The sequence below is a fragment of the Temnothorax nylanderi genome, unplaced genomic scaffold (genome assembly GCF_030848795.1).
Source record: "Temnothorax nylanderi isolate EJ_2023f unplaced genomic scaffold, tnyl_v1.0 TNYL_tig0224_pilon, whole genome shotgun sequence".
Taxonomy (NCBI): domain Eukaryota; kingdom Metazoa; phylum Arthropoda; class Insecta; order Hymenoptera; family Formicidae; genus Temnothorax; species Temnothorax nylanderi.
This window is the reverse complement of record NW_027249286.1, coordinates 223,739-238,939: the sequence shown is the minus strand read 5'-3', so window position 1 is coordinate 238,939 and position 15,201 is coordinate 223,739. Positions and strand designations below refer to the sequence as shown.

The 15,201-nt window shown below is 38.3% G+C and overlaps 1 protein-coding gene across 1 annotated transcript in view; it reads right to left on the bottom strand.

Moving 5' to 3' along the window:
- The window catches only part of LOC139779410 (glycosyltransferase 25 family member), a 109,239-nt gene that overhangs the window by 68,022 nt on the left and 26,016 nt on the right, over positions 1-15,201 (bottom strand). The window contains exon 2 of the mRNA XM_071717758.1: positions 8,828-9,056. Within this exon, the coding sequence (XP_071573859.1) occupies positions 8,828-9,056 (229 nt within the window). The remainder of the gene's footprint in view (positions 1-8,827; positions 9,057-15,201) is intronic.

The window sequence follows — 15,201 nt, the reverse complement described above, 5'->3', positions numbered from 1 at the left end:
CCTCTGTCCAAAAATTGAAGCGACTTTAAATATTGAGTTTGGGCTTAAAATGTTCGTATAAGCGAGGGCTTTCGAAATTTGAGTGGCCTTTTTGACAAACTCCATAACCCCATGACCCCATAAGCAAAATAACCCAAAAACCTGATGAAGTGATCTTACAATATGATTTATACGACTTGTCTTATCTCAATAATCGCTTTAATTAAGCTGTTTGGCCCTAAAACCCTCATAAACTATTAACCCCATGACCCCTTGATCTTATAACCCTCAAAACCCCATAATCCCATAACCATATAGCACCATAAGCTTCTAAACCCCTATAATCGAAACCATCGCACTTTGATTATTTATCTTTCTATACCTCCGTAATCCTGTAATCCCATAACTCCTTGACCCTAAAACACCAAAACCCCATAACCCCATAACCCCATTCTAGAATATGCCCAATTACAAATTTGAATACGCATCATGTCTTACCTGCACAATGTCACGACTCATTCCAAAAACTGCATTACCATGTCGTCAGTATCCAAAAACTCCATAAAAATCATAACTTAATGAGTCTGACCTTGTAATCCATTCAAAATTAGTGTTTTCTCAAAATTTGTACTGGTTTTAGCGTTACCCATCCTGACCACGTGGAGGTACCAGTCCTCCCAGTACAAATTTTGAGAAAACACTAATTTTGAATGGATTACAAGGTCAGACTCATTAAGTTATGATTTTTATGGAGTTTTTGGATACTGACGACATGGTAATGCAGTTTTTGGAATAAGTCGTGAAATTGTGCAGGTAAGACATGATGCGTATTCAAATTTGTAATTGGGCATATTCTAGAATGGGGTTATGGGGTTATGGGATTACAGGATTACGGAGGTATAGAAAGATAATCAAAGTGCGATGGTTTCGATTATAGTGGTTTAGAAGCTTATGGGGCTATATGGTTATGGGGTTATGGGGTTTTGAGGGTTATAAGATCAAGGGGTCATGGGGTTAATAGTTTATGAGGGTTTTAGGGCCAAACAGCTTAATTAAAGCGATTATTGAGATGAGACAAGTCGTATAAATCATATTGTAAGATCACTTCATCAGATTTTTGGGTTATTTTGCTTATGGGGTCATGGGGTTATGGAGTTTGTCAAAAAGGCCACTCAAATTTCGAAAGCCCTCGCTTATACGAACATTTTAAGCTCAAACTCAATATTTAAAGTCGCTTCAATTTTTGGACAGAGGGAGGGGCCACTTGACGTGGAATGTCACATATATATTTCTCTTTTTATTAAAATTTTATCTCATATTTCCTTCTATTAAACCTCGATGATAGATTTGGTAAAAGCTATCATATGTATAACGATATCATATCGCGTATCTAAAAGGATTAAAATTTTTTAATTTTAACGCGCGTCATAGCAGTCAGAAAAAGAGTAGACGTTTGATTAGTAAAATGCATGAAGACGTATAAATGCACTTGTATGATGCAAATGCTTATATAACGCATTTCAAGCGTGATATAGAAACTAAAAGTATTAAGGAAAGAAATATTTGTGAAAAACATGTCGATTTACTGCAATATTACGGACCGTTTACAATAGCCGTAAAAGTATGCAGTTGGTAAGCTATTGACTAATGGGATTTTTACAATTCAAAAATAAAAGACTGTGGTTGGTCAATAGCTTACTGCTTACGTCTTACTGCATACTCTTACGGCTATTGTAGACGGTCCTTTAGTTTACCAACAAAAAATTCTTGAATTGCACAGTTAACCTCAAATTAAACTATTGTAAGCTATTTGTTAGAAAGCTTATTAGCCCCGAATCGCACCGGAAAGGTAGCCACGGTAACGGAAACGGCGAGGACGAGAGTATTGACGAGCAGAGCTCTCGTATGAGACAGGAGGCAAGAGGACAGGAAAAGAAGAGATGGAACGGGTACAATGACCGCCAACGATGAAGTACTATTCACACAGTGTATTTGTCAACGTGGTGTATGTACAAAAGCGTAGGGAACCGGTAACGTGTACGCGGAACGCAACAACCACGGGATAACGCGTGGAAAAACGCGGGAATTTGGACGATCGGTTAGTATATGACCGGTCTCTGAGACTTCTCGATGGAATCTGTTGAACAACGACCTTCTTCTTCTTTGTGATATGGCTTTTGAGCAGTACTGCTCTTAATATGGCCAAGACGAACCAATTGTCGTATGAGCCGTAAGACGTGTCTTAATTTTCAGTTGCACTGACACAATGAATTTAATTGGACTCACAATGCAGACAGTAACAGTCGCAATAGGGGAGACCGGGGCGAAGTCGGACACGAGGCGGAATCGTATTTTCAATTATCTCGAAATCTGTATGTTGTGTGAACTCGCCGTTAATAGTGTAAAGGCGGCTTATGGTGCCCACGTGACCAACGGAGTTTAGTGAGGTTACGTGCCATGTTGTGATTGTTATCGAAAGCAAACGTGTTTTCGCAGGTCGAAAGTAAAATTTCTTCCGTGTCGAAAGTTTGTAATACCTTCAGTATTATTGTCTCTCCAAATCTCAAAGTAAGTGATTCTAAAGAGTAATGCATGCTGAACACGAATCCAGTGTAGTTTTTTTATTTTCATTGATTTCTATTATTTTATAAACGACCAAACCTAAAACTTGTGTTCGGGGCGAAATCGGTCACGAGCCACCGGGGCGGGCTCGGTCTGGTGGTTTCACTCTATTTTCCGTTGCAAATGCGTCATTGTATTTCTCAATTGCAGGAAAATGGTACGCACGTACCATCGCAAAACGGCTGCCGTCGACAAGGAGCAGCTTAAGAAGGTAGTTCTTGCGGTAAAGAAACACAATATTAGTGTAAGAGTAGCCGCAAAAGAATTTGGCGTCCCGAGATCTACGTTGGGCGACTGGCTGAGAAAGAATGATAATGATATCGCACATTTGGATGACGTGGCCGTACGACATCGCGGAGGATTCACGGTAAATAACGTAAATTAATTTTTTGAGTTTAGCAGCATGCACTCTGCTCAGCCAAGTTCATATTCATGCAACGTCTTAATTTTAAATTGCAGGTTATGAACTCTGAAAGTGAAGCTACTTTGGTGGAATACTTAGTACATTGCAACGACATGTACTTTGGCCTATCTGCGAAAGAAACCCGTGGTTTAGCCTTTGAATTCGCCAAAAAATTGAATCTGAAGATACCAGCATCGTGGGAAGCCGCTCGCATGGCCGGTGAAGACTGGCTAACCGGCTTTCTCAAACGACATCGAACATTATCCATACGCAAACCGGAAGCGACGAGTTTAGCACGTGCCACCAGTTTTAATCGAACAAATGTAGAAAGGTTCTTTACACTGTTAAAATCTCTAATGGATAAATATCATTTCCTGGTTCAGTGCATATGGAATATGAATGAGACGGGAATAACAACCGTTCAAACACCGAACAAAGTCGTCGGGCGTCGAGGAGTGAAACAAATCGGGCGAGTGACATCTGCAGAACGAGGAACTCTTGTAACTTTGGCGATAGCGGTATCAGCGACCGGGTATTCTCTACCTCCTTTCTTTATTTTTCCTCGTAAAACTTTCAAGGAGCATTTTCTTAACGGCGGACCGCCAGGCTGTAGAGGTGAAGCGAATCCAAGTGGCTGGATGAACGCGGAACATTTTGTCAAATTTTTACAGTTCTTCCAGTCCCATGTGCGTGCTTCCGTCGACGCTCCAGTTTTACTGATACTCGACAATCACGAATCACATTTGTCCATCGCTGGTCTCGACTATTGTAAAACGAATAGAATTATTGTTCTATCATTATCGCCGCATTGCTCGCACAAGCTGCAACCACTGGATCGAACCGTCTATGGCCCGTTAAAGAAATGTATACACACACAATGCGATAACTGGATGACGTGGAATCCTGGTAGGACCATGACGATATATGACATCCCTGGAATCGTGACTAAGGCACTGCCACTTGCCGTAACGCATCAAAATAATAGGTGCTTTCCATTTACATCAAAACTCAGATAATTCTCACTTGTGACGTCGTTCTATCCTTTTTGGGAATTAATGAATAATAAAGACAGAATGACATCACAAGTGAGAATTATCTGAGTTTTGATGTAAATGGAAAGCAACTATTGTGTCCGGATTTGAATGCACTGGAATTTCTCCATTCAACCCGGACATTTTCCAGGAATTTTTGCCGAGTAGCGTTACAGATAAGGAGAACCCTTCTACTTCTGCTGGTCCCGAAGAAGCCAATCTTAACGCAGCCGATCCGGATACATCAGCCGAACCTAACGCAGCCGAACAGAATAAAAATGAATTCGATTTCACGGATTCTTCCATGTCCCGTCGTGATGATACACGGAACTTGAGCGCGACGCTTGAAAGTATTCGAGCGTTTCCTAAAGCCGCTCCGAGGCAGACAACTCGTAAAGGACGAAAACGAAGGACGACCGCCGTCCTTACTGACTCGCCTGAAATGAAGCAATTGGCGACTGAGCAGGCGGAATCGAAGCTGAAGAAAGATGAGAAATCAAGGAAGTCAACGACAAAATCGACCACTACGCCGAGAAAAAGAGGCTGGCCCAAAAAAAATGCCACGCAATTAGAACCGCAGCCTTCGACGAGCAGTGGGCAAAAAAAATCAAGAAAGGTAAATAATATGTGCTGCGTATGCTCGGACATAATAGACAGAGCCGATGAAAAACAGTGCATTTCGTGCAGGCGTAAGGCACACAACGAGTGCGTCAGACTCTGTTTTTAAATGCTTTAACTGTTTCAGTGACACTGATAGCGAAAAAGAAAATTAATTTTCTTCATGAAATTATTATTTTTATACTAAAAAACAATGAATAAAGTGTATTCTATTATTTTTTATAATCAAAATTATGTATCTTTATTTAAAATCTAGTCCGAGAATGAAGACATGAATCCGCCCCGGGGGTATAACGAATCCGCCCCGGGAATTTTAGTCCAGTCACTATGTACATTTAAAAAAGACATAATTCTGACCCAGGATTTTTCTTTTGGGGGGTGTTGGAGGGATCAAGAAAAGCTTAACCGGTAGTTTTCGACTTCTGTTTCCCGCTTGCTCTGCTTTTTTTACGGGAGTAAAAAATGTGAAAAAATGGTTTTTCCGCGATAACTCGGTTTCTAATAAAGTTACAAGGTCGAATCGGAGCTCATTTTAAAGCTTTTTTTACGCTCTACAAATTATGTCGTATGACATTTTTACGTATGATCGATTGTTTTCGAGACATCGAACGAGAAAGGGAAATAAAAAAGTATGATATTTAGTTTTTTTCTTTTTACTCATTATTGTCGTCCGAAATTGCAAAAATGCTTCAAATGAAACTTGTAGAGCGTAAAAAAACCTACAATTTTTATTTGTTATTCATTTTATTTCGTTGAAAATTACACCTTGTAGAGCGCCTCAAAGTGGAGAGTCGTCGCCATCGCGTCAGCGGCGCGTTGGTTACGTCGATACGCGGCACCAAACGCTTTCGCTAAGATTTCCGACTTCATTGACGCAAAAAAGTAACGTAATAGGTGTTTTTTATAGGATTTTTTCCGCTCTACAAGTTACGTTCAGTGATATTTTGGCGTACGATCGATAGTTTTCGAGATATCGAACGAGAAAAGGAAAAATTGAGCATTTTTGTTCGTTTTTTTTTATATTTTATCGTTTTTCGCACACGAATCTGTATAAACGCTTCAAATAAAACTTGCACAGCAATGAAAATCGTAAAATGTTCTTATTTATTACTTTCATTTCGTTGAAAATTCCATATCGCACTACGCCTCAAAGTTGCAAATAAATCTTGCAAAGCCTGAAATTATTGTAGCTATTTTGAAACTGTCAAGTTTTCTTAAGGGAATCAAACACGTATTTGCTATTGCAGATAGTTGTTTTGAAACGAAAATTGTTCATTACTTAATAAATAACAAGTTATTCGTGTCTTGAACGTTTTGGTCGTGGCTGATTGTCGCCATCGTCTTCTTGAAGTTGAACCTCGTTCGGGTGTTGCTCGTCGTCTTCGTCGTCGTTGAAATAGTCATCCATCTCACTTGCCATAATTTCTGCCGGAGTTATCGAATTCAGGAAGAAGACGATGGCGACAATCAGCCACGACCAAAACGTTCAAGACACGAATAACTTGTTATTTATTAAGTAATGAACAATTTTCGTTTCAAAACAACTATCTGCAATGGCAAATACGTGTTTGATTCCCTTAAGAAAACTTGACGGTTTCAAAATAGCTACAATAATTTCAGGCTTTGCAAGATTTATTTGCAACTTTGAGGCGTAGTGCGATATGGAATTTTCAACAAAATAAAAGTAATAAATAAGAACATTTTACGATTTTTATTGCTGTGCAAGTTTTATTTGAAGCGTTTATACAGATTCGCGTGCGAAAAACGATAAAATATAAAAAAAAACGAACAAAAATGCTCAATTTTTCCTTTTCTCGTTCGATATCTCGAAAACTATCGACCGTACGCCAAAATATCACTGAACGTAACTTGTAGAGCGGGAAAAATCCTATAAAAAACACCTATTATGTTACTTTTTCGCGTCAATGAAGTCGGAAATCTTAGCGAAAGCGTTCGGTGCCGCGTATCGACGTAACCAACGCGCCGCTGACGCGATGGCGACGACTCTCCACTTTGAGGCGCTCTACAAGGCGTAATTTTCAACAAAATGAAATGAATAACAAATAAAAATTGTAGGTTTTTTTACGCTCTACAAGTTTCATTTGAAGCATTTTTGCAATTTCGGACGACAATAATGAGTAAAAAGAAAAAAACTAAATATCATACTTTTTTATTTCCCTTTCTCGTTCGATGTCTCGAAAACAATCGATCATACGTAAAAATGTCATACGACATAATTTGTAGAGCGTAAAAAAAGCTTTAAACTGAGCTCCGATTCGACCTTGTAACTTTATTAGAAACCGAGTTATCGCGGAAAAACCATTTTTTCACATTTTTTACTCCCGTAAAAAAAGCAAGCGGGAAACAGAGGTCGAAAACTTCCGGTTAAGCTTTTCTTGATCCCTCCAGCACCCCCCAAAAGAAAAATCCTGGGTCAGAATTATGTCTTTTATAATCCGTTTTTTTGTACATAGTGACTGGACTATTTTGACTTTTCGATTTTTGCACCTTTGTCGTTTTTACTCTATACCGGTTGAACAAAGCAACGTAGACTAAAAATGCCTATACATATAAATTTTGTAGCCAAGGGTTCACTCTTTACAATGGTATACTATATTTCATTAAAATGATTTATTTTGTTGTTAAAAATCGGCACCAAAAAAATCCGGCCGACTTCGCCCCGGTCTCCCCTACTTAAAAAAATTTTTCGGACAAAACACATCCGAACTAGCCAGTTGCGGCTCTTTTGTTGAACAACGACCGCCGACCGCCGCCCGACGACCGCGCTTGACGCTGACGCTCGCGCCGCTCTCAACCAATCGGGTTGCGCGAATAGTCGGTACTAAAGCTTCGCACTGCTACCAGCGCTATCACGTGACCAACAGACCATTAGCTGACAAGTAATCGCCGCGCACGCCGCTACGACGGAAACCTTAGGTAAAAAACAAAATGGAGGGAAACGCTGACTACCGCGTATCTTAAAGCTCAGTCACAAAAATAAGGAATAAGATAAAGGAATAAGGAATAATGGAATGTCGCATCTCACTTCAGTACACGTACATTAAAGTGAGATGCAACATGTCTTATTCCTTATTCCTTTATCTTATTCCTTATTTTTCTCATTGTGTCTGAGCCCTTACACTATTAATATCTCAACCTCCTAGCTACTATGCGCCACTTTAATGGCTTTTCGCTAATTTTACCGATTCTTTAGAACAAAACGCCACTTTTTTGTGCCTCGATACCTTCGTCGTTATCAAGAGAGAATGTCTTCAATTGTTTTGATCTGCAATATGATTTATCAAAGAAATGTTCGCGTTTCTTTTTTTTAGTCTCATTCCACGACCGAGCGTACAGCGTACATACATTCCGCATTCAATTCATTGTCAGCCGTAGCCAAAGGATTAAATTCGCTTCAGAAATTGTTCGCGAATCGGTGATGCAAATGGTTTATTTCCGAACAAATTTTTATTTTTTTTTAATTATGTGAACTATTCCAAATTCCCGCCAAGAATTATTTCAAGTGCAAAGTCGATCAATCTCAGATCAACTTATCGATATGTCTGTTATGTTACTAAATAAATTTTGACAAAATTCTGATTAACTTAATCAGTAATTAATGTATCAATACCTGTATTATTTTGTTAATATCCATACAATTATTAATTTTTTCTTTAACATATGGAAAAAGAAGATTGTGTACAATTAATAGGCACAACGCATTGTATTAGTTAAAAACTTTGCTTTTAAGCGATTTTGCCAGTTAATCGATTAACTTAATTGGAGTTTGATCGAAGTCGTTCTAAAATAACAACCCAGATAGCCAAGCATTCCTTGGCATAAAAAAGAAATAATGTTTGGCATAAGTTTCCCTTCAGTTGTGATCATATTGCTGTCACCGGACAACAGTAATTTCGTTTAGAGCAACTTAAAAGCATTATGCAGACAACGATTACCTTACGCAAACAAGCGGAAAGCTCGTAGCATACTTATTGCCATAAAAGTTGCCACAATCTGTTGGCAACCGTTTTGGTGGCAATAAAAGTCGGCAATCCAATAGGTAAAATCGAAAGCCGCTTTCCTCAATATTGAAGGCAACTTAGCAGAGCAGTTTTAAGCAAATTGACAGCAACCTGCGGGCAACTTGCTATCTGGGAAAATAAAGTTAGCTTACCCAAATGAAATCCGCCCATATTTCTCTCGCGTAATCGAGCGCCTGCTCACGCAGATCTATTACGTGTGCAAATCTGCGAGGCGACCAGTTGGCGATCGATTTCTCGTCCTCAAAACCCGTCGACGACGCATTTAAATCAACGTTCAGCGAATGATACATCTCGCTCCTCGTACTGATCCATTTATTCAGTATCTTGATCGAGTTGTCGACATTGTTGTCGCTGCGTATCCTAAAACGATTAAAATAAAATCTTCGAGTCTCAACTCGACTATTTCGCGAAAATCTTACGCGAAGCGTGTCCGTAAATAAATTACATTGAAAAGTGAAAATACGAAGGGCATTTAATAAATAATGTAACACATTTTTTTCTCATTCAAGATTTGTTTTATTACAGTTTTAAATACATATTTTTCTCATAATTCTTTTGCTACAAAAACCTATTTTTCAACATAGTCTCCATTCAATTCTATGGCTTTACGCAACCTAAATCTGAGAACCTGTATGCTCTTGCAGTACCACTCTGCTGGTCTGCCTCTTAGCTACTTTCTTACTTCGGCTATGGCTTCCTTGTCATTGCCATATATCTTTCTGCGGATTGCATTTTTCAGAGAACCAAAAAGGTAAAAGTCAAAAGGTGCAAAATCCGGGTTGTAGGGTGGACTGATTTAAAAAATCGATAGGAAACGATAGAAAACAATTGCATCGTTTTTAATCGTAGTTATGAATCGGAAGTTAACAAAAGAAAAATCATTAAATAAGAGCAACACGCCGTATAGATGTCCCATATTTTTGAAATTGATTAAAAACGCATTTAATAAATACGAATTTAATCAACACGTATTTAATCAATTTAAAAAATAAAAGACATAATTCTATATTATAATCTTTTGTTACATATTTTTTCTACAATACACGAAAAGATGTCTAATGAAAGATTGGGTTACAACGATTATATCGCCAGAAATACAAATGGTCACAGTAATTATTTTGTCATGTTGGCAAATCTTTAATCAACGATTAAGTTAATCGGAGTTTGGTCGAAGTGGCCCTTAGCTTTATGTAGGCGGGGGAGGTGCTCCGATGCAGGCGGAGCATCTCTTCCGCATAAAAAAACTAATCTAACTCCAAGCTTATTTCTAAAAACTTAAAATTAAAAATTGGTCGAAATAGGCTTAGAGTTAGATTAGTTTTTTCATGTCTCTCCCCCCGCCTACATTAATTTTCTTTATAATTTTATTTTTATCACATCGCCTCACAGCTGCATTAATAGCGTTCACAACGCGTTGTGGAATTTTCACATTGTCAGAACGCGTTATGAGCGTTTTTGAAAGGGCCATGACAAACTTCGCTTTGTGGCCAAAACGCGTTGTGGAATGTTTTTTTCGCTCACTGAGCGATTTCGATGTTTGGGCGTAACATATGTTTATATAAACTTATTTGTTTATTTTGACCTAGAAAATATTTCCCTAAAATAGTGCCGTGTAATTCTGAAACACCCTGTATATATAGAGTGTACCAGGACTTGGTTAGAGGGCGTGTGAGTGTATGGACGTGTGTAATTGACGCTGTGATATTAGATCGTATTTAGATAGTTTTAGAGTAAAGTGCGTAGTATAGCAGCGTTAGAGAATAAGAGGAGAGGCGTGAGAAGCGGTGTGGGTGAAGGCGTTGCATGGGATTGCGTTAGAGTTTAGATTTCGACGTGGTTTTTTTTGCAAGCGGCTTTGTATAGGTTATGGCGTCGAGGGGCTCGCCGAGCGCGGGAAACGTCGGGAAAGTAGGTAAGATAGGAAGGCGCAAACCCGACGGTACGGACGATGGTAAACAGAGGAAGTTGGTAACGGAGGTAGGTAAAAGAGTTACTTTTAAAGAAGAGGTGGATGAGAAAACTATAAGTATGCTGAGGAAGGAAATTGATGAAGTTAGGGAACAATCTAAAGAGCAGATTTCGAAGTGTATGAGTAAAATGGAGGAAATGAAAGAAAATTTCGAACAGTATAAAAAGGAATGTGAAAGAAAAGATGAAAGCTTAGGGGAGAGACTAAGGGAGATAGAACGTAAGATAACAGATATGGAAAATAGGTGGATTGGATGGCTGGAGCGTTGTGAAAAAGGGACGGATGCAAATAAAGATATAAATTTAACGGGGGAAAGTGAAGGGGAGAAAAGTTTAAGTGAAAACAGAGAGACTAGAAGTTTAAAAGCGAGTAGTTACGCGGGCTCCTTTATGAGCGAGGATAGGTTAAGTTATCGTGAGGTAGGTAAATTGAAGAAATGGATGAAAAATAAAGAAAAAGAGGATAGGAGGAATAATGTAGTAATAAAAGGATTAAGGTTGGATAATGAAATAGTAGACTGGAAGGTATGGGTGCAAAACTATTTATCAGAAAAGCTAGATGTGAAATGCATGGTCAGTAATGTCAGGAAAAGTGGCTCGGTTATTATTGTAAAATTAGAGTATGAGGATAAAAGGGAGGTAATGAGAAATAAATACAAATTGAAGGGAGGGAACGTTTTTATTGAAAATGACCTGACATGGGAAGAAAGAAAGGTACAAGAAGAAATGAATAAGTGGGCTAAAGAGAAAAGAAGCAAAGGGGAGGATGTGAAGGTGGGCTACGCGAGGGTTAGAATAAAGGGTATTTGGAAATCATGGACGGAGATTGAAAAGGATATGGGGAAAAAAGTAGTCGAAAAAGGGTTACAAGATGATAATAATATTGACGGAAGGGGAGGGCAGAGTTTTGTATAAGCCAAGTAGTGGAGAAGAATGGAAATAAGGGAGGGTTACAGAAAATAGGTAAGAAAATTATATTTTGGAATGTGGCAGGTTTAGAAAGTAAAGATAGAGACTTTTGGAATTACATTAAGGTTTATGATTTTGTGAGTTTGAGCAAAACTTGGATTGACGAGGATAAATGGGAAATCATAAAAGGTTGGTTACCTAATTCTCACATATGGGAATGTATTTACGCTACTAAATTAAAAAAGAAAGGGAGGGCTAAAGGCGGGATGTTAGTAGGTATAAAGAAAAACTGGAAGGTGGAAAGATCGGTGCTGATTAAGTCAAAGGAGGAAGGTTTTATTTTGTCTGAAATAACTGAGGGAGGAGAAGTAATAAATATAATATCGGTTTACAATACGGAAGACTGGAGCAGTATGGAAGAGATTTTGGATAAGTGGTTAGAAAATAAGGATAGAGAACGCACATTTATTGGTGGGGATTTTAATATTAGAATTGGTGAATTAGGGGGCGGGGAAGAAGAGGAAGGAGGTTTAGAAAGGAAAAGTAAGGATAAAACTATAAGTAATGGAGGCAGGAATTTGGTAGAATGCGTGCAAAATAAGAGATGGTACATCTTGAATGGTATGTCAATAGGCGACTGGGAAGGGTAATACACATTTGTAAGCTCGAGAGGTAATTCGGTAATTGATTATGTGATTGTATGCGAGCTTGTTCAGAAGTCTATGATAAAGAAGGAGACAAAGGTTAAAAAGTGGAAAATTGGATCCAGGGACTGGTGGGACAGAGACTGCACGAGGAAGAAAAGGGATGTGAAGAGAACATATATAAAATGGAGGAAGAGGAAGATAGCCAAAGGAAGGTACATTAAAGAGAAAGGAAATATGAAGGCGCTATATGAACAGAAAAGGAAGAAGAAAAGAGAAGAGGAAGAAGAGGAATTAAAGAACTTAAGGCAAGGTGCAGATGTTTGGAGATTTATAAACAGAAAGAGGAAGAAGAAAGTCTGGAAAGATAACAACATTGGCTATGAGGAATGGAAAGAGTATTTCAAGGTGCTATTAGGCGGCACGGAGGAGAAGCGGGTTAACGAGGAAGAAGGAAGTTTAAACAAGGTAGGAGCAGTACAAGAAGAGCTTGTAGGATCACATTTGGAGGAAGAGGAGGTGGCAGAAGTGGTCAGAGGAATGAAAAAGAAAAAAGCGGTAGGAGTAGACGGTATTCCGATGGAGGCTTGGTTGTATGGAGGCGGCTCAGTAAGGAAAGGGCTGTTGGAGGTGCTAAATCAAGTTTGGAGTGAGGGATATATTCCTAAGGATTGGAGAACTTCAATTATAGTCCCTCTATACAAGAGAGGGGAGGTAAATAAGGTTGGAAACTACAGGGGAATCTCTCTTCTGTGCTCGGCTTACAAAATTTATGCTGAGATAATTAGAAAAAGGTTGGAGAAGATTGTGGTACAAGAAGGTTTGCTGCCGGAGAGCCAAGCGGGATTTAGAAAAGGTCGCTCAACGTTGGATAACATTTTTGTATTGGATCATCTAACACAGAGGGAGGATAGGGATGGAAAGAAAGATAAAGTCTATGCGTTCTTCGTTGACTTGAAGGCGGCTTTTGACAATGTAGACAGAGGTCAACTGTGGAAGACTCTTAGGGAGATGGGGATTGAAGAGGAGCTGGTAAAGAAGTTGGAGGTAATTTATGAAACTACAGAAGTCGCGGTTAGAACGAAGGATGGCTTGTCAGAAGAATTCAGGGTTACGAGGGGGGTGAGGCAAGGCTGTGTTTTGAGTCCACTTTTATTCAGCCTTTATATGGCGGACATTGGGAAAGCATTGAAGGAAAGAGGAATCGGCGGAATTAAATTAGGTAATGATAGGGTATGGTCGTTAGAATACGCAGATGATATGGTATTTTTAGCTAAAAATAGGGTTGCGATGTTATAACATGATGGACACGATTAAAAGATTTCTGAGGAAAAGGAAAATGGTATTGTGTACCGAAAAGACCAAGATGGTGGTGTTCAATAAAAAAGGTAGGGAAAAATTTAAAAGGTGGAAATGGAATAATAAAGAAATTGAAGAAGTTAAGCAGTTTAAATATTTGGGATTTGTGTTCAGCAGGAATGGAAAATATGTAGAACATGTAAAGGATTTATGCAGAAAAGGGAGGATTGCGGTAAATAAGGTATGGGGGTATGGGATTTGGGGGAAAGAATTTGCAGAAACGATTTTTGTAGAAGGTGGATGTTGTTTAAATATTTGGTTCAAAGTGTGATTTCGTATGGTGTAGAATTATGGGGATGGGAGGAAAAAAAGGAATTAGAAAAAATTATGTTGGATTACGTTAGATGGATTTTTAATTTAAAATTTTGTACACCAAGATATATGATGTCAAGAGAGTTGGGATTAAAGAAATTAAGAATAAGGTGGGGGATAAGGGCTATGAGATATGAAGAGAAAATTAGAGCGGCTGATGATAATAGATGGATTAAAATGTGCTGGATAGATAAAGAAGGAAATGATTGGAAAGATAGATATGGTAGAGAAAGATCAAAATATTTTAATAGGAATGGTTGGAGTATTGTGGCTGTAGATGCTTTAAGAAGGGAGGGAAGAGATTTAGTTAAGGAAATGAGTGAAAGAGATGAAGATGTACAAAGACAAATTGAGGAAAGTAGTATTTTAAATTCTAGGTATAATAAGAAATATAAGAATTTAAGTAGAGAAATAGTTGGCCCTAAATATTTAAGGAAGGAAAATATGGATAAATATGATAAAGGCGAAATTATTAGAGCTCTGGTGAACTTAAGATGTGGTAATTTGGAGGACGCGAATATGTATTGGTTAAAAGAGGAAAGCGGTATTTGTACGTTTTGTAATCAAGGTAGGGATAACACGAATCATTATGTGTCGGAATGCGAAGCGATAAAAAATTGGTTTATAGAATTAGGTAAGAATAATAAAGAAAGATTAGAGAGGCTTTGGAATGATGATATGGACATCATCAAAGAGAAGATATTGTTAAGATTACATAGAGAACGGTCAAAGTTAGAGAAAGAAGACCGAAAAAGAAGGTTGGAATAATACATAAAGGTCAATGTGTAACAATGTGCAATAGTTAGTTGTAAATTAGGATAGTAGTGTATGAATGGCAGGATGAATGATTAAGGTTATTTGTAAACCAAGTCCACTTCTTCGCTATGTAGCTGAAGTTAATAAATATATATATATATATATATATAGGGTGTACCAGACCTCACGTATAACCCATTAATGGCAGATTCCTGAGATTATTTGGAGACAAAAATCCTAATGCCAAAATGTCGAGGCTGCTACAGTATTTGAACGGGAAAGGTTTATAGTTGACCAATCAGCTTGTCTAAATTTCGCGCGCTCAGGGATGTCGCATATCGGAACGGCTCTTCCACACTTTACTCAACTCGATATAAATATTTGAAATTATTATTTATTTTATTTTTTTGTGCACTATTCTCAAGACTGACTTCCTAAATTGTACGAAAACAGGATACATGTCGAACTGCAAAGTATTCACGTAAAGCGTGCCGCGGACAAATGACATTTAATTCTCATAATCGGTACAAAGTATGATGTGCTGGATAAAATGTCGA